This window comes from Eleutherodactylus coqui, chromosome 3, assembly GCF_035609145.1.
Source record: "Eleutherodactylus coqui strain aEleCoq1 chromosome 3, aEleCoq1.hap1, whole genome shotgun sequence".
NCBI classification, from domain to species: domain Eukaryota; kingdom Metazoa; phylum Chordata; class Amphibia; order Anura; family Eleutherodactylidae; genus Eleutherodactylus; species Eleutherodactylus coqui.
This window is the reverse complement of record NC_089839.1, coordinates 7,790,684-7,811,339: the sequence shown is the minus strand read 5'-3', so window position 1 is coordinate 7,811,339 and position 20,656 is coordinate 7,790,684. Positions and strand designations below refer to the sequence as shown.

Below are 20,656 nucleotides of genomic sequence, written 5' to 3'. Positions count from 1 at the left end.
TTGCTTACATATTCTTCTTTGAAAGGTAAACCAAAACAAGTCCCCATTGGAATAGTACATCTGTCCTCTGAAGGTTATCTACCGGATGCTAATATTCTGCTAACTCTAAGTGACCAATAGGAAGCTGGAAGCCGCATATGTTGCCTACTGACTTAATAGAAAAAAAGACTCCAGTTTTTAAGACGTCAGGACTGCAGTCACTTGACCTCTTTGGTCTTGGTGAGCTGTAGAGGAGGCTTACATATGCATTGCCCTGCTTTCAAACCCAACTGGCCATGTAGTAGTCACCCATTCGAGACCCCTTGTATGAGCCAAAACGGAAAGGTGCTAACAAGCATTGGCTCTTGCTTTGGTGGGGTGAACTAGAGCTGTCCATTTATCACATGGTTGGCCATTAATTGCAGGGGAAGTATACAGTCGTATGCTCTAAAAACGGTTATTTGTTGAAGTGTGAAAGCCAGACTGGCAGAATCAATCTGAATAGGTGCAGTCGTTTTGAGACAACCCCTTGAAAACTCTTAGTGAGTATTGTGAAGGCTATGGGCCTAAACATGTACATATATATTTCATCCTGTCTCCTATGAGCATCTCTGATATACGCTTATACATTATATGTTGTTTGCACAGCAGGATTGCATTGTTGCAGGAATATAAATAGAGAATAGTACTCAGAAAAAGTATATATATATATCTTACATGCTTTCCTTATCTTCTGTTACACTGTTCAAAGGTCAGTGTGCAACAGTGTCCAGTAAAGACAAGGCCTTAATGATTAACTGCTATCTATGTAAAAGCACATGACTGGCTGAAATGTACACATAGTGACAATAGACCCCTCTCCAATAACATACTATATAAAGGAAGAGGTTTTGTAATAAGGACAGATTGCCTTTAGACACAGTCTTAAATCTCTGTGTCCATTGCTTTCTCAAGGCGGCTACCATAACCACCTCTGATTTGGAGCCTCACAGCATACTGACGGAATGATTGAATTTCCCTAGCAGTACAATGACCTCCCATAGATCCCATTTCATCACTAGAATACACATACAGATTATAATGGACTTAAGGTGCATTTACACCACAAAGATGATCGCTCAAAAGATGGCATTTGAGCGATCATTTTGCATAAACTACTACTTGGTACTAATACCTACAAGACCTCCCGCTGTTCCCTGATTACTTTCACTTTGTTCTGCTGGCGGGGCTGACAGCTGAGACAATGCAATCAGCTGTTATCAGCTCTCCCCAAGAAGAGCTCAGCGTGCGGTCCTGCTTATCAGCGGTTCTGTTGGATGTTGGACAGACATCTGTCTGGGATGATTTAGTGAGCCTGCACTGAGCAGGGTGTTGGACCCGATGACCCCGGAGGACCCGACGACCCTGGAGGACCCTTCCAACTCTACCATTCTATGATTCTATGTTCTGCCAACGATGGTTTTCAGCCAGAACTGAAATTCATTGTTCGTCCAAACAGTGAAAGATGGGCACATTTACACACAACGATTTTTCCTCAAAAGATGGCTTTTGAGCGATAATCGTTGCGTCTAAATGGACCTTTATGTGTAGTTGTCATCTTCCATTGTCCAGTGTATGACCTTCTGATGGTGCTATATACCAATCATAGCATTCTGTTCTCTAAGGAACGTAGATGCATTTCCAGACATCCTCCCAATAAATACAGATCAGGATTAGTGGTTACAGAAGTACATTGTGGCCGGAATAGAATTCACTCGCCAGTAAGCAGATTTACAAAATTCTTCAATGTGTCCATCTGGAGTTTATAGGATCCGGAATATATATGGGTTCAGATCACAAATCGCAGAAAAAGGGATATTCAAAATAATCACAGAAGACGGCCTTATACTTACTGATATACTAATACAACTTAGAAGGGCCACATCCCTCAGCATGCAGACAAGCTGTTACATGGAGGAGCACTGCATAGCTGCACAGCACTGAAGAACAACCACTCACACACCTACCTTACCCTGAGGGAAGTGGCTGCTAAGTACTATACTTGCACATAGATAAAGCATACAAAGGGTGTCAGGCCTCATAGTACATGTAGTGCACCATGCAGGCCTACAGTCTATTAATGATACCACATCTCCATCTGGAGGGTTGCCCTGCACCTCAGAAGTGAACCCACTGGCACTGAGTCATCCTTGTCGGTGCGGAGCTACAGAGTGAGTTAAAATGCTGTTTGCTTTGTTGCCTCACTGGGGGTACTATTACTCCTGGAGGACAATATTACTACTAGAACCACTATGGTGGTCACTATTACTCCTGGGGCCACTAACTGTGTCTCTGATGTCACTGGGGCCATTAAGGGGGGGTCACTATTACTATTTGGGCTACAACTGCGCACACTATTACATTACTACTGGTGCTATTAAAGATATCACTATTACTACTGGGGCTACTAATGGGGGACAATATTACTACCAGGGCTACTATGGGGGGGTCACTATTTCTCCTAGGGCCACTAACTGTGTCATTACTGTCACTAGGGCCATTTAAGGGGGTCACTCTTACTATTTGGGCCACAACTAGGGAAAACTGTTACATTATTACTGGAGCCAGTAGTGGGGGCACCCTTACACTGTCACTTCAGACAAGTCTCAATCAATGGTTTAAATGTGTTGGGTATCTTGTGTATTAGCGCTTCCAGTGCCTGTAAAGGTAGTGGGCTTTTTATGTGGAGGTGGGGGGGTGAATTTTCACACTTTGCCTCAAGCAGCATAAGGGCTTGGGGCGCCCCTGGATGCAATACCAGATAGAACATTTGCTTTTCTACTTTCATACAGCCCTTTTTGTCTTGGGACAAACTTTTTTAACCTGCTCATTAGTGCCCCCTGTTGACTATTACACTGCCAAGCGAAATGGAAGAAGGAAAATGAGAACGCTCAGCGACAAAGTGCCTTTACACAATACTGGCCAAAATCCTGCAATCTATGGGCAAGAACAGGCTGAAGTATTCCCATACGGGACTAGAACTTTTTGTTTACGCAAAAAATGAGCATTTTTCAATTTGTGTTGATTATATCATTCTGCTTATAATTGCACACCAATTATGTACTTCCCGCTTGGTTGCTCAAAAGGGAGACACCCGGGACTCCACCTCAGAACTAAGTCATCTAGTGACAAGATGATGGTAATTTAGACTAAGTCAGAGTATTCCAAATGTCACCAGAGAAGACGAATGACGCAGAACATGTCCCCCGCCTCGGGTCGGCACTGTGTAATGGCGTAAGATGTTTGAGAGATTACATGTGTCGCTTCATCAATCTCTTTCCATATATCCTACTAGGGCGCATGGATGTTATAGACGGGACTCCCCCAACTACTAAAGGGAAGGACATTGGAAAGAGTGGTTCCTACTCTGGAGGAATCAGTGCAACCTCACACTACATGGCCTCCAACTAATTTTAATCGGCACCATATATTACAAGACTCCCCTGGTGGGCATCGCCAGCCTCAGGTCTGATGGGACCTTGTGCGTCATAAGAAAAAAGTAATATATATTATAGTGATGGTCGGTCTGCCCGATTCTGCTTGTGCAGAAAGCAGCAAAATAGCAGCATACCTGCACCAGAACAGCTCAGTGAATAAATACTGTACCGGAGTCAAGCTCAGTACATACAGTCCCAGAACCAAGCTCATAACATAAATACAGTAGCAGAACTAAGTTATTGTGTTGCGGGGGTGCTGATGGTCTGACAGTGGTGCCTTGGAACATCAGAGAAGAGGGGAGGGAGCCAGGAGGAGGATTCTTTGACGCTAATAGACTGAGAATACAGACTGCAGCCTAAGTTGCTGTCATGGCAGCAGATGTAGATCCATTATGCCCGAGAATGGATCAGATTTAGGGCTAAATTGTGGAGCCGGACCTGAGTTCTGCAGTTTTCTCCCTTTTACCCCACCAGTTGGGATCTAACCTTCGTGGCAGGGACCCATAGACCATTACCCTAAAAACAGTCTTACTCGGGGGTCAGGCCAGGCAGAAGACAAGGAAAGTGTAGTCAAATAATGAGCTAAGGTCAGGATTACAGAGGTCAGGAAAGCTGGGCAATTTAGGCATGGATCAAATACTAAGAGATCAGACAGAAACAATCCTGAGCATTTCAGAGATGTTATCACTGGCTTGCTGCAGCAGGGAGTGGAGAACAAGGCAGCAGCAGAACGGTAGTAGCTGGGGCCCGAATGAGCTGTGTTATTTTAAACAGGTTGTACCACAATTTATCCACTGTTCATAGGATAGGGAATAACCCGCTGATCGTCGGGGGTCTCACCATTGAGACCTTTGTCAATCCTGAGAATGGGAGGTCGAGTCTCCTACGTCTTCCTCCCTGCGAGGTTACTGCACCCCCTAAAGCGAGAAGACTGAATAGCCCACAGGTCGCACAAGCTCTTCATTCACTTTCAGTTGGACTGTGGAGATACCATAGTGGGTGCTGCTCAGATATTTCCATCAGGCCCATTGAAATGAATGGAACTCTGACTGCACACATGCTTGGCCAGCACTTCATCCGCAGTGACATCACTGCAGCGGGAGAAGCGAACCCCACAGTGACAGGAGCGCGGGATATGGGATTGGCGGGATCTCAGTGGTGAGACCCCCACAGACCAGCCAGTTACCCCATCCTATGAATATCTTGTGGATAGGGGATGAATTGCAATAGTGGTCCAACCCTTCACTGCTCATCACTAGACTAGGCACGTTTCCTTGTTGGGGAGGCTGGATATCCCCTCTAAGTGAACATAATAGCTGCTTTGGGGGGCGGCTGGTCCAAGTCAAGTTAAACTGCCTCTAGGGGGCAGGAGACGATCAATCTGTTTACTCTTCCTTTCCATTCGATCATTTTCCATTTCCTCTACTTGAATGATGGCGTTAATGACAACACAAAGGCAGCCTCGGCATCCAGTATACACTGCGCTTACACCGTGTTCCTGCCCGATACAAGGCGTGCTGTTTACTCCTCTCTATCACATAATCAGCTTTCCTCATCATTCGCTTTGGATGAAACATCTGCATTCTTTCTAATTTAACAAAAACTATTAAAAGAACCATTTTCACTCCTTTTCATAACAGTTTAGTTAAAAGGAATATAGTTTTGTTCGAAAACCCATTTTGTGAAAGTCCTTGTGCTTTATCGGCGCGGCGCGTGCCAGCGACATGTGACCTGCTTTGCTTTTAGAATAGTCGGGAAAGCGATGTGTCGGCTTCGCACTTAATCTAAACTTCAAGCAACAAAAAATAGCTTCTTCTGTGAAAAAAAAGAAATGTAAAGAAAAAAGGAAAAAAACTGCCCAAAATAATATCCACTTCAAACCATATTTACGAAGACGATTTTATGGCAATGCATAAAAACTCGCAACGGAAATAGAACCTATTATTCTATATGGGGGGAGGGGCTTGTTATTTGTATAGCGCCAACTTATTCCGCAGCGCTTTCAGGTAATTTATTTATTAACCTCCACCCAGCTGGGCGCTTATTTTACCGACCTCGGAAGGATGGAAGGCTGAGTCAACCTTGAGCCGGCTACCTGAACCATGCTGGGATTGAACCCGCAACCTTCAGATCATGAGCGAGAGCTTAGGACTAGAGATGAGCGAGCACCAAAATGCTCGGGTGCTCGTTACTCGAGACGAACTTTTCGCGACGCTCGAGGGTTCGTTTCGAGTAACGAACCCCATTGAAGTCAATGGGCGACCCGAGCATTTTTGTATATCGCCGATGCTCGCTAAGGTTTTCATGTGTGAAAATCTGGGCAATTCAAGAAAGTGATGGGAACGACACAGAAACAGATAGGGCAGGCGAGGGGCTACATGTTGGGCTGCATCTCAAGTTCACAGGTCCCACTATTAAGCCACAATAGCGGCAAGAGTGGGCCCCCCCCCCCCAACAACTTTTACTTCTGAAAAGCCCTCATTAGCAATGCATACCTTAGCTAAGTACCACACTACCTCCAACAAAGCACAATCACTGCCTGCATGACACTCCGCTGCCACTTCTCCTGGGTTACATGCTGCCCAACCCCCCCCCCCCCACGACCCAGTGTCCACAGCGCACACCAAACTGTCCCTGCCCAGCCTTCAGCTGCCCTCATGCCACGCCACCCTCATGTCTATTTATAAGTGCATCTGCCAGAGGAAAAGCAGGCACACACTGCAGAGGGTTGGCACGGCTAGGCAGCGACCCTCTTTAAAAGGGGCGGGGCGATAGTCCACAATGCTGTACAGAAGCAATGAGAAATCCAATCCTGTGCCACCTCCATCTGGAGCTGCACACGTGGGCATAGCAATGGGGAACCTATGTGCCACACACTATTCATTCTGTCAAGGTGTCTGCACGCCCCAGTCAGACCGTGTTTTTTTATAAATAGTCACAGGCAGGTACAACTCCGCAATGGGAATTCCGTGTGCACCCACAGCATGGGTGGCTCCCTGGAACCCACCGGTTGTACATAAATGTATCCCATTGCAGTGCCCTGGACAGCAGAGCTAACGTCAGATTAAATGCAGGTGGGCTTCGGCCCACACTGCATGCCCCAACCTGACCGGGGTTTTTAATTCATAGACACAGGCAGGTACAACTCCCTATTGTGAAGTCCCTGTGGACCGACAGCATGGGTGGGTGCCAGGAAGCCACCGGCGGTACATAAATATATCCCATTGCATTGCCCATCACAGCTGAGGTAATGTCATGTTTAATGCAGATGGGCTTCGGCCCACACTGTATGCCCCAGTCAGACTGGGGTTCTTTAGAAGTGGACACATGCAGTTACAACTCCCTGTGGACCGACAGCATGGGTGGGTGCCAGGAAGCCACCGGCGGTACATAAATATATCCCATTGCAGTGCCCAACACAGCTGATGTAACGTCAGCTGTAATGCAGGTGGGCTAAAAATTAATTTGATTACACTGTAGGCGAGGGGCCCAAAAAATTGGTGTACCAACAGTACTAATGTACCTGAGAAAAATTGCCCATGCCCAACCAAGAGGGCAGGTGAAACCCATTAATCGCTTTGGTTAATGTGGCTTAATTGGTAACTAGGCCTGGAGGCAGCCCAGTTAAAATAAAAATTGGTTGAGGTGAAAGTTTCAACGCTTTAATGAGTATTGAAACGTATAAAAATTGTTTAGAAAAATTATATGACTGAGCCTTGTGGGCCTAAGAAAAATTGCCCGTTCGGCGTGATTACGTGAGGTTTCAGGAGGAGGAGCAGGAGGAGGAGGAGGAATATTATACACAGATTGATGAAGCTAAAAGGTCCCCGTTTTTGGTGGTGATAGAGAACGATGCTTCCATCCGCGGGTGCAGCCTACGTATTGCTTAGGTATCGCTGCTGTCCGCTGGTGGAGAAGAGAAGTCTGGGGAAATCCAGCCTTTGTTCATCTTGATGAGTGTAAGCCTGTCGGCACTGTCGGTTGACAGGTGGGTACGCTTATCCGTGATGATTCCCCCAGCCACACTAAACACCCTCTCTGACAAGACGCTAGCCGCAGGACAAGCAAGCACCTCCAGGGCATACAGGGCGAGTTCAGGCCACGTGTCCAGCTTCGACACCCAGTAGTTGTAGGGAGCAGAGGCGTCACCGAGGACGGTCGTGCGATCGGCTACGTACTCCCTCACCATCCTTTTACAGTGCTCCCGCCGACTCAGCCGTGACTGGGGACCGGTGACACAGTCTTGCTGGGGAGCCAGAAAGCTGGCAAAGGCCTTGGATAATGGTCCCCTGCCTGCGCTGTACATGCTGCCTGATCTCTGCGCCTCCCCTGCTACCTGGGCCGCGGAAATGCGCCTTCGGCCACTAGCGCTGTTGGATGGGAAGTTTACCATCAGTTTGTCCACCAGCGCCCTGTGGTATAGCATCATTCTCGAACCCCTTTCCTCTTCGGGAATGAGAGTGGAAAGGTTCTCCTTATACCGTGGGTCGAGCAGTGTGTACACCCAGTAATCCGTAGTGGCCAGAATGCGTGTAACGCGAGGGTCACGAGAAAGGCATCCTAACATGAAGTCAGCCATGTGTGCCAGGGTACCTGTATGCAACACATGGCTGTCCTCACTCGGAAGATCACTTTCAGGATCCTCCTCCTCCTCCTCCTCCTCCTCTGGCCATACACGCTGAAAGGATGACAGGCAAGCAGCATGTGTACCCTCAGCAGTGGGCCAAGCTGTCTCTTCCCCCTCCTCCTCATGCATCTCCCCCTCCTCCTCTGGCCATACACGCTGAAAGGATGACAAGCAAGCAGCATGTGTACCCTCAGCAGTGGGCCAAGCTGTCTCTTCCCCCTCCTCCTCATGCTCCTCCCCCTCCTCAACGCGCTGAGATATAGACATGAGGGTGCTCTGACTATCCAGCGACATACTGTCTTCCCCCGCCTCCGTTTCCGAGTGCAAAGCGTCTGCCTTTATGCTTTGCAGGGAACTTCTCAAGAGGCATAGCAGAGGAATGGTGACGCTAATGATTGCAGCATCCCCGCTCAGCATCTGGGTAGACTCCTCAAAGTTTCCAAGGACCTGGCAGATGGCTGCCAACCAGGCCCACTCTTCTGTAAATAATTGAGGAGGCTGACTCCCACTACGCCGCCCATGTTGGAGTTGGTATTCCGCAATAGCTCTACGCTGCTCATAGAGCCTGGCCAACATGTGGAGCGTAGAGTTCCACCGTGTGGGCACGTCGCACAGCAATTGGTGCACTGGCAGATGAAACCGATGTTGCAGGGTCCGCAGGGTGGCAGCGTCCGTCTTGGAGTTGCGGAAATGTGCGCTTACCCGGCGCACCTTTCCGAGCAGGTATGACAAGTGTGGGTAGCTTTTCAGAAAGCGCTAAACCACCAAATTAAAGACATGGGCCAGGCATGGCACGTGCGTGAGGCTGCCGAGCTGCAGAGCCGCCACCAGGTTACGGCCGTTGTCACACACGACCATGCCCGGTTGGAGGCTCAGCGGCGCAAGCCAGCAGTCGGTCTGCTCTGTCAGACCCTGCAGCAGTTCGTGGGCCGTCTGACTCTTCTCTCCTAAGCTGAGTAGTTTCAGCACGGCCTGCTGACGCTTGCCCACCGCTGTGCTGCCATGCCGCGCGACACCGACTGCTGGCGACGTGCTGCTGCTGACACATCTTGATTGCGAGACAGAGGTTGCGTAGGAGGAGGAGGAGGGTGGTTTAGTGGAGGAAGCATACACCGCCGCAGATACCACCACCGAGCTGGGGCACGCAATTCGGGGGGTGGGTAGGACGTGAGCGGTCCCAGGCTCTGACTCTGTCCCAGCCTGCACTAAATTCACCCAATGTGCCGTCAGGGAGATATAGTGGCCCTGCCCGCCTGTGCTTGTCCACGTGTCCGTTGTTAAGTGGACCTTGGCAGTAACCGCGTTGGTGAGGGCGTGTACAATGTTGCGGGAGACGTGGTCGTGCAGGCTTGGGACGGCACATCGGGAAAAGTAGTGGCGACTGGGAACCGAGTAGCGCGGGGCCGCCGCCGCCATCATGCTTTTGAAAGCCTCCGTTTCCACAAGCCTATACGGCAACATCTCCAGGCTGATCAATTTGGCAATGTGCACGTTTAACGCTTGAGCGTGCGGGTGCGTGGCGGCGTACTTGCGCTCGCGCTCAAACAGTGGCGCTAGCGACGTCTGGACGCTGCGCTGAGAGACATTGCTGGATGGGGCCGAGGACAGTGGAGGTGAGGGTGTGGGTGCAGGCCGGGAGACGGTAGTGCCTGTGTCCTCAGAGGGGGGTTGGATCTCAGTGGTAGGTTGGGGCACAGGGGGAGAGGCAGTGGTGCAAACCGGAGGCGGTGAACAGCCTTCGTCCCACCTTGTGGGGTGCTTGGTCATCATATGCCTGCGCATGCTGGTGGTGGTGGCTCCCCAGCTGATCTTGGCGCGACAAAGGTTGCACACCACTGTTCGTCGGTCGTCAGGCGTCTCTGTGAAAAACTGCCACACCGTAGAGCACCTTGACCTCTGCAGGGTGGCATGGCGCGAGGGGGCGCTTTGGGAAACAGTTGGTGGATTATTCGGTCTGGCCCTGCCTCTACCCCTGGACACCGCACTGGCTCGGCCTGTGCCCACACCCTGACTTGGGCCTCCGCGTCCTCGCCCGCGTCCTCTAGGCCTACCCCTACCCCTCAGCATGGTGTATTACCAGTAGTGCAGAAACAGAACGCTGTAATTAAATGTGCCGCTTATTGGCCTGTGGTTGGAGGCTGACTTCGCTTACGGAACGCCAGGAAATAATTTTGCGCAAGCCTGCTGTAACACTTAGCTGGCTGCGTATGATTTTGGAGAACTACTACACCCAGCACAGACCCAGAACACTGAGGACAGTCACAGCCAGCCCAAATAGATTTTTTTCCCGAAGTTTTTTTGCAAAGGCCCACTGCCTATATCCAATCAATATGTCTTCTGTCCCTGCCTAAGCACTTCTGTCCCTGGAGTATTACTGCAGGGCTCAATGCTCTGCACGGCCGATATACCAAAAAAAAAAAGTGCAACACTGCAAAAAGCAGCCTCCACACTACTGCACACGGTTAGATGTGGCCCTAAGAAGGACCATTGGGGTTCTTGAAGCCTACACTAACTCCTAACGCTCTCCCTATAGCAGCTCCACCAAGATAGCACTTTCCCTCAGCTATCTCACAAGGCATGTGTGGCGAGCCGCGGGAGGGGCCGATTTTTATACTCGGGTGACACCTGATCTCGCCAGCCACTCACTGCAGGGGGGTGGTATAGGGCTTGAACGTCGCAGGGGGAAGTTGTAATGCCTTCCCTGTCTTTCTATTGGCCAGAAAAGCGCGCTAACGTCTCAGAGAGGAAACTGAAAGTAACCGGAACACCGCGTGGTACTCGTTACGAGTAACGAGCATCCCGAACATGCTAATACTCGAACGAGTATCAAGCTCGGACGAGTACGTTCGCTCATCTCTACTTAGGACTGAACACGGCTGCCTTAACACTCGGCGCCGCACAGGGCCCCTAAATCTACTTACATGTACGATTTTTCTCTGGCAGCGATGAGAGAGAAAAGGTCCAAGTCTCTTGAAAACGTACTGCGCTTACATGTGTGAATACGGTCTAAGGCGACCTTTTTGTTCTCGCTACACACAAAACTTGCCCATTCTATGAACTGGGTCTGTCCACACGTGGATTGATCCCTCGCAGCGACGCTACAGGATTGGTTGCAGCACGCCCTATTTTTTTGCGGTTCAGCTGAAAACTCGCCAGTTGTCTCCAAGGAGTGAGGAGTGCATCGCCCTCGCACGTCCGGTAACGACAGCCTCATGGAGGGGCAATGCAAGGGTTTAATTTTCCTATTCAAACATGCGTGAAAATCGTACGCACTGTGATGCAAAACATCGGACTAGCAGGCAAAACCACGGGGGGTAAGAGTGCGATATCGGTCTGAGTGTGCTCTGCCCGGGGCATGCGGCGTTATCTAGAGTCCTTTCACCCACGCAGTCCTTATAGTGCAAAACTAGGTAAGGCCCTGTGACTATTGCGTCTTAGCGTATATCTCCTGACCTATAACTCTATTGGAAGCCCCTGCTGTGCACCGCTGGGCGTATTCATCACTGCACTCCGCCCACGGTGCTGTATATGCATATGGTAGCATGCCTTGTCTATAGGTTTCCATTGAACAGAGAAAACCATATACTTATTTTTGGCAGAGGCCCCCCCATATAGGACAAGTGGTCTGCACTCTTTTGGCCTCTGTTGGGTAAATGGGGCCCTATGATGTGTACTGCACAAAGAATTATAGGGGTTACCCTTAAAGGGATGTTCTGAGATTGGGTGGAATTTTCAAAATTTCCCTAACGTTTCCACTTACAGCCATTATTGCAAACGGCCATCTGAATAGTCAAACTGAACTCCAGCACTTCGTTTGCTGACTTCGCCACCGCTGATTTCCAGCAGTTTCAGATTTCCACATTGTTTAAACTACAAAAACTACATCTCCCACAATGCCCCACCGCCAGTTACTGCGCATTCACAACTGTACAAACGGTGTCACCACTACCCAATCTGAAGGCACTGAGCAGCCCGACCGGTAACACAGCAGCGCGGTCAGGTCGTAACCACTGGAGAACTAAGCAGGGGGACCGCTGGGAAAGGAAGACCTCTGCAGGTGGAAAACAAGTGGTAACATTATACTGAAAAATAGTATGTAATCACCTGATGGAGCGAGTAGCTTTCACTTTGAATTGGCAGAACCCCTTTTAAGGAGAGACAGTCCGGAACGTTCACCATTTGTACATATTTGTTTCAAAATATGTTTATTGAGATTTTTACAATAAGAAAACCAATAAAGTGACATTCAAATTAATAAGCCTCGAAATCTAATTAACATGTTAGTTTGGAAAAGTACTGGTGGCATTTACGATGGTCACTTTGGTGACCCAACAAGAGAACCGTGTGTGTGGGCAGCTGTATATGAGACAACCGTGTCTCCTCAAGTTCTGCCGCTTGGTTAAATATCGCTAGGCTTCAGAGTTTGGAGTTGATAGCCAAGTAACGTCGATACACCTAACTCGGGTTTATTAAACTATGTGCGTCACTTGTTGGATGTTGACGCCTTAAGGAATACGTAGGGGCCGGAGCGGTTCGGGGTGAGCTTCGGCTCCTAGGTGATGTAGTGTAAAGGGGAAGAGCACAGTGAGGTAAGGGGGGATGGGGAGCAGGGAAGAGTGACCGAGGTTAGGTCTAGAAGGGGAGTGGGTTAGGGTGGGGGTGGGGGGTGGGGGTGAAAGTGAGTGGAGAGCGAAAGGAAAAGATAGGGTAAGAGAAAGGTAGCGTCTCGGAGGAATGCCCCTGTCGGGGTTTGTGTGTTTGTTTAACTGGGCAGGACCCCATGTTCAAGCCATTGTTTGAACCTGGGGGAACCACGGAACGTCATCCATACCTCCCATAGGGCGTAGTATTTGGACCATTTTTCGTCGTCTTTGGCTCTCAGCTCCTCCATGTATCTAATATCCTCTAGGGCTGTTGACCAGTTCAGGCGTGTCGGCGACGTCTGAGATTTCCAGAGTCGAGGAATCACTGTTCTCATGGCTAAAAGAAAGAATCTCAAGATGTCTTTTTTACTAGCCGCGATGGAACTCGGCATGACTGAGAGAAGAGCAGTTTTTGGGGTGAGGTCTAGTGAGCTTTTTTTAAGGGTGTTGTATAGGGCTTGAATCTCTGACCACAGAACTCTGATCCCTGGGCACGACCACCATATATGTGTGAGCGATCCTGTCTCCCCCTTGCATCTCCAGCACGTTGCTGAGGAATCAGGGTATATTCGTGAAGAGCTTATAATTTAGCTCGTGGTGCCTGCCCGAGACCGACATTCTGTGAGTCATGTTGGTGCCCTTAACCCACTCCTCGTCAGAGAGGGTCTGTCCCAACTCTTTCTCCCACGCCTTACGGCAGCCCTCTCTCAAGTCCCGGGTCCCCCCGGCCAGCAGCATACCATAGACCGTGGAGATTTCGCCTCTCGACTCCCGAGGTTTTGCACACATCTCTACGAAAGGAGTGGGAGGGACCGTCAGCTCCGAGACTGGACCTTGTGCTCTAATGAAGTGGCAGAGCTGCAGGTATTGGAACCACGCACCCGTCACGGCCCCCTCATCTCCCACTAGCGAGCTCAGAGGTCTGATTCCCTCCTCCCACAGTAGATCTTGAATTCTCGGGAGACGGACTCACAGGTTTTCTAGGAGTGGCAGGCCTTCCATCCCCAGGGGGAAGTCCGGGTTTCCTACCACGGGGGTCCAGAGGCCTGGGACAGTGACCAGCCCTCCCATTTGTACATATTTGTCTAGCCATGGATTTATATACACTGTCTGTAGCTTTTGTAGCTTTCTTCAGCTTCATGCATCTCTATAATATATGATCCTCGTTGTTTGTATCAAGGCACGGTTCACGCTAACCAATTTTCTTGAGAACAGATATGTCAGTAACCAGGCTTTGTGTGCCTTTATTTAATAGGCAAAGCATCTGTGAAACCTGCACTGCCAATCTCCATTTCTTACCCAAAACACTTTTTGCCAACGAACTCTTGAAGGAGTCATAAAATACAGAGGTTCACTTACTTTTCTCCCTGCACTGTGAATGGTTACTCTATGTGCTCAATAAATGAACAGTACAACAATCTGTATGGTATTAATTACAATTGGCTGAGCAGTGTTCGAGAACCAATCACAGCCATCGCTTCCTGGAGGCGGGATTTATGAATCCCATAACAAGGAAGCGATCTTCTGTGGGTGGACGAGGACTGCAGCTCATGTGCTGGAGCTCTGGAGAGCAGTGGGACGGCCCAGACCGAGCTTGCTAGTTAAGCATAATAAGACATCCCCTGAAAATAATACCTAGTGCCTCTTTTGGGGTAAAAATTAATATAAGACAGGGTCATATTTTGGGGGAAAGACAGTATTAATCAGTTCAGTAAGCCAGGTCATTGCAAAGGGTTCACTTAAATTATTGCAAATGTATTCTGCTCTGCTGTCCACATTTCAATGACGCTCAGAATATCTTCAACAGACTAGGGCTAATTTCATAGGAAGCCAGTAAAGCCATCAGTATGTTTTTGGAATGTAGCTGGAAACCGAAGAACCCCTGAGAACACGCGGAGAACATACAAACTCCATGCAGATGGAACCCAAGAAGCCAGTGCTGCGAGGCAACGGTACGAACCACTGAGCTACTAGAATAAACTAAAACACACAACAATCTTGTAGCCGGAACGTCTCGAATGCCTCTCAGCGCTCAAACTAACCCAAAGGAGGATTACAGAATCACAGTCGTAAGAAATAAGAGTCGTAAACAATTTCAGACACACAGAATGTGGAAAAGCTTCCCATAAAACCGACTCCGGACCCAAACACAACGTATCTCTGATTACAAACATTTATTAGGTTTCTTCTCCTGGTGTTGCTGTGACCTCGGGCAATTTCTTTAGGATCCAAGCCCGTAACTGTTCTAATTCTTGAAGACTGAGTTCATGAAGGAGGTTTGGGAAACTGTGGAAAGATGAAGTCACGCCAAGACCTTTCAGTCGTGTGCAAGTCTTTTCTCCCCACTGGTGAAAGACTAACTCGTCGGCCTGTCCGTGGCACTGGAATAATTCCGGTAGGCCCTGCCGAGTTCCTTCCAGTTCCTGAAGAAGATGGGAAAAAGCAGTAAAAATAAAAACTCATGACTTAAATGAGAATTCTGCTTTTAGAATATCAGGGCTATTCTTTGTATAATGACAGGTTGTACAAGTTGCTGGTATACTTTCTGGATTGATTCCTTATGGTTTTTAACCCTTTCGCAACCACCAACGGTAAGTTTATATCACTGCTGGCTGGGCTCTGTGCAGCAGCAACATAAATTTACGTCAGCGGCTCTGTAAAATACCAGAAACAGGTTGTTTAGGGGCCGTCCTCAGGACCCGATTGGTTCAGGGCCTGGTGACATCATCAGTAAAAGCCAAGGTTTGTTATACTACAAACTTTCCCGGCCTGTCAGTGTTTTTCCTTCCCTGTCCTGTCAGTGTGAGATCGGAGAAGAGATAAGGAGGATACAGTCTGTAAAACGGCAAACTTTAACCCTTTACACACATTAACCCCTTCTATTACAATCCCCTATACTATCTAGTTAGTATAGGTGATTATATAGTGTAGCGGTCATTTTTTAATAACTTATCTAGAGGCCCCAACGCCTGCAGCATGGTTGGCACTGTGGATTTTGGTGTGAATTCTCGTCTAAATCTTGGTCCAAATGAACACCATTTCACACTTTCAAACGTAGGGGGCGGAGTCTGTTGCAGATACATGTAAAAATCCGCACCAGTGGTGTAAGGCAGGATTGGACAAGGACTTTCTGCAGTGGAAAATCCGCACCGATTCTGCTAAACGTGAACATTACATTAACGTATTACAGAAATCAGTCGTTCCATCAACTCATTTACTGAACGCCATCTTTATAACCTTGAAATTATAAAATGCAATTTAAAAAACCACCAAAATAAAGTACAATATATGAAGAAAAACAAAGAGTCAGGATTAATCGGATGTGTAAAAACTACGAGTTCTCCTCTGTTAAAGGGACACATGTCAGATTCCAGAATTGGCCCGGTCATTAAGGCACCAACAGGCTTGGCCTTTAAGGGGTTAACATGTGATGCGTGTGTTTTTTCGTATTGCTACCTGAAAACCATCAACAAGCAGGGTGATAGAAGATGGGTTTAAGCTGTCAGCAGACGTTACATCCACTGTGCGAAATTCTGTTTATTCTGGGTTTGATGCCAATCTAATGTCTATGGAGGCATCAAACCTTTGGCGTTGGAGGAAACCTGGAGCGGACACGATGCAATATATCCATGGAGATCCGTGGTGACCAGAAGCTTTCACTCATTTCGCGCTCTATCTATTGTTACAAAAAACATTCCCACGGCTGTACACTGATTGGCCCATTTATTAGATCCCCCTGCCCTTTACTAGAGATCCCGTCTCCTTATTAGATCCCCCAGCTCTTTATTGGAGCCCCCAGCCCCTTCATTACAGCCTCTGTCCCATTCATGATTGGCCCCCCCTGTACGGTAATTCTCCCCGTACCCCGGAGCATAAAATCACGTGACAAGTTTTCCGTGGATCAGTTTCAGTGTGAATCCACATTAGACGGGAAAATCAAGCGATCTGAGCGACTTCCAACAAGGCCGGTCATCAGTGCTGGACTAGCCGGGGTCTCACCGCCAACCGTGGGGTTTTTTCTCATGTAACGGTGTGGAGAGTATACTGAGAATGGCGCGATTGAGGAAAACATCCAGCGAAAGGGGATCCTGTGGACGGAAACAACTCATCACTGAAAGGGGTCGGAGGAGGATGTCAGGAATCGTTCTGACCAACAGGCTGCACAGTCAGCTGAATACAACGCTGGAGCTCCAACTAACGTGTCCGAACGCACAACTCGCCGTTCCTCCGCACGGATGATATAACAGCAGGCGACCAGTTCCAGCGCCATTGTGTCTAAGAGAAACAGAAAGACTCCAGCGGGCAAAAGAGCGCAAAACTTGTATCACTGAGCAGCGGAAAAACATCTCCTGGTCAGATGGAGCCAGATGTCTGTTGCTGATGGGAGGTCAGAATTTGGTACAAGCAGCATGAATCGCTGACCCCTTCCTGTCAGATGGTCAGTACATGTCAGCGTCTTCATCTAATCTACAGCGACTACAAGAAGCTTCCTGTCCGCAGGGGCCGATATTCCTGCAGAACCGTTTCATCACCGAGTGGGGTCTACAGCACAATGAACTGCTGCAGATCTGAAGACCAAAGGAGTCCAACGCTACTAGATGGGGGGTAAAAAGGGGGTCATGTGGTATATATAATGTTGTATCCATCAAGTCTTTTTGGGTCTTCCCATCCTTCTACACATCCTCTGAAAACACACATTTGGTTTTTCCCTCTCCTCTCCTAGTGACCCGATGGTTTACAGCACTTATCTCATCCCACTTCTTGTCCCCCCTCTACTCACAAGGAGCGGTCTCAGGGCCCCCCGAACCTGCGGCTGCACCCCCTCCTCCAGATACTATTTACTGCATTACTGATGATCTGCAGGCCGATGAGATATCTGAAGCGGAGAAAACCAAGTGCTGCCGGCAGTCGCCCCCCTAATAGTATACGGTTTGTGTATTTACCAAGCGAACATCTCTTCAGTACAGTAGAAGTACCATGCCGCGCCGCGTGCGTCATCGGAGGAGCGGCAGTTATGTAGCCTTTATGGCCAACGTTAGTTACGTCATGAATGAGCAGATTCCCCATTTACAGGACTGATGCCGCGCTCAATCCAACTCTCAGACGGCCCACCGTAAGCCTGTGAGTCACCGGCCAAATCCGAGGCTTCGTGGCCGACGGTAGAACAAAACCCGCATCCCTTAATCCATGGCCGTTACCTTATAAACTACCGAGTTGTCATTCAGAAAGCTTGAGAGCGCGAAGACTCCAGCAACATCTCGATGGTACCGGTAAGCCAAGTGCATGGCCATAGCGCCACCCATCGAAAATCCACCTAGAGAAAGGGAAAAAGTGGGAGAGATAAAAAACAAGAGCATCTATACAAAGTGGAAATGACGTCAGTAACACCTACACCCATCGGATTTGTCAGCTTGAATCTATTAAAGGGATTGTTTTAATAGAGCGTGAAGCAACCCCGCAGTGACCGGCAGAGCCGCACACAGAACCCCCGTTCTAGAGATCGTGGGGGTCATAGCAGTGAGACCCCCACTAATCAGCAAGTTATGCCTTATCCTGTGGGCAGGGAATAACTTGTGATCCTGATACAGCCCCTTTAATGCCAGGTTGCAGGACCTAAAGCACCTATGTAAAATGCTGTGGTGCAGCAATAGGTTTCTGTAATTCAGATTGAGAATGGGTTCGGTTCCTCCCTGTGGAGAGCACAAAGTAGGCATCAAAAGACTTCTAGTCCACCCAATGCTGCTCTGGGAAACTTGGGATGCAAATGGGGCATAGTATAATGCCATTAGAGTGTCACCTATTGAAAGGTAGTCAATGTCCGACCTTCTAACAGGCCTTGCCACAGGACTAAGGATACGCAGAAGGTCCTAGTTTGACCTATATATCCTTGGTTCTATTGCAAGGACTGAGGAAGAGCCTTTCAGCTGCGAAACATGCTGCTATTAACGTTTTGGATCCTGCTCAGTACAGGCATATACAAGCCAAAGCAACAGAAGCCGACTATGCAATAAAGAAACTTTTTTTACCCCTTTAAAAGCCATAGGACTCATTCTCTCTTCTCCATAACTGGAATGTGGGCGCTAATGCCATACCGAGTGACTCTGCCATGACGGCGTGTGAGGTCAATGCTAGCTACTATGCTGAGCAGGAGTTTAATCATGGCAGAATGGACATGCTAACACATACAGCATGCGACTAGTCCCCACCATAGCTCCGCCCAGAGGACTAGTGGTGAGCGGTAAGTGGAGGGTTCAGGACTTCTTTTTGTCCCTCCAAGTACAATAAGCAATTTCAACAAGGGCGCATCCAGAAAGGTATTTACAGGCGCTGAAGCAGCAGGTCCGCGGTTTAATAACCAAAACTCTGCTACGGGCTCCTTCTGATGCCGGCTTCCTGCACTGGCCTTACGGAAGGGGCAAGGTGGCTGCAATTTTCACTCTCCTGACCCGCTCCACGGAATAGTTACCATTTCTTCTGAGTTTCCTCGACGTTCCATCTGCGTCGGCCAAGTTTGTTTACACTGGATAGCTTCGCCCTATCACTTTCCCCATTAGTGTAAGTCATTTCCCATGAGTACCTGCACTGGCTTCTCTGCGCAGGCGCAGTTCAACAGTTCTTGGGGGAACTGGATGCAGGCACAGCAGCTGGCACAAACCGCGCATGGGCATAGCATTCCTTCAACAAGCCGGGGACATCTGCATTCACTGAATTAGGTGCTGATCCCAGATTAAACCGAAAGCCGGGGACCCGCAAAGAATCGGAACGCGAACAGAAGACAGAGAATTGCCGAGTGGAGGGATCATGTCATTGGACACTAGCCTGGCCCCGCTACCTCCCACAAGGAGTTTCTTCTGTTTACACTTGCATACGTATGGGCTCTTCTTGGATTCGACTCCTGAAGCTGTGAAGGTGTCAAGTGGGCGATCCCCACCGCTTACTATCAATCCTGTCTGATGAGACCCATTGACACAGAGAGGTAGAGACGGCCCGCTTGACACATTTACAGCGCTGGGAGCCGGATCTAAGATAAGCCTGTTAGGCAGAGAAGGGAGGAGAGAAGTTAGAACAGAAGAAAGGCTGCGGTTGCAAGGCTATAGTGCCGGCCCTGCCGACGTGCACATGGCAGGTCCTCTTTAGGTTGTACCTACTGAAATAGAGCTCATAGTAAAAAACCCTCCAAAGTAACCCAGAATGTCTTAATTCCATCCCGCTCCTCTAGTTTTCAGCTGGTTGAGGGAGCAGAAAGAGTTTAATAGCGCTGTAACTTTATATATGCTCCCTCACATACTACACCGTGACATTTTATGGCTGCTATTGCATAAGTAGCTTCGCAGAATGAATCCATTGAAATCGCATTACTTCTGAGAAAACCCAAAAGTTACATTTTACACCCAGTTAGTCACAATCTGGCAGATATGACGGGGATGACTCACTTACAATCTTCTATGATGCAGTCACCTCCAGCGTCGAATATTAAGTAATGATACTTTCATGTGGTGAGCGCTACAAGAAGGAGGCTGAGCGCAAACACAGAACCAGGAGGAGAAGCTCAGCGCCTTAAAGGTCATTTTCCATGGGAAGCAAAAAGAAAAAACAAAAACCCCCTGCAGCGCCTCATCCATAGCCCAGACCCCCAGACCCCAGACTCCCAGGTACGGACGGCAGTGAACGCTCTGCAGACGGGGATTCCAATAAACATTTAGACTTTGTGGCAAACTTTTATGATTCAGCGAGATAGTATTTCAGGGCTGAGATTGACGTGATGCATAAAACACATGCCGCCTGCTTAAAGGGATCTCCTTTCCTTCTTCTCGGGAAGAATAACACGCGTCTTCCTTGGCATCGCCTCCAACAATGGTGACATAATGACTTGCTCGCTACGTGGAGTGACTGCTCGGCATTTCATAAAGTCTCCTCAAGAGTAAAAAGGT

At 48.7% G+C, this 20,656-nt stretch overlaps 1 protein-coding gene across 1 annotated transcript in view; it reads right to left on the bottom strand.

The window, feature by feature from the left end:
- Positions 1 to 14,884: 14,884 nt before the first annotated feature.
- The window catches only part of LYPLAL1 (lysophospholipase like 1), a 34,196-nt gene continuing 28,424 nt past the window's right edge, over positions 14,885 to 20,656 (bottom strand). The window contains exons 4-5 of the mRNA XM_066595082.1: positions 17,924 to 18,039; positions 14,885 to 15,148 (exon numbers count right to left, since the gene is read on the bottom strand). Of these exons, the coding sequence (XP_066451179.1) occupies positions 14,903 to 15,148; positions 17,924 to 18,039 (362 nt within the window). The 3' untranslated portion in view covers positions 14,885 to 14,902. The remainder of the gene's footprint in view (positions 15,149 to 17,923; positions 18,040 to 20,656) is intronic.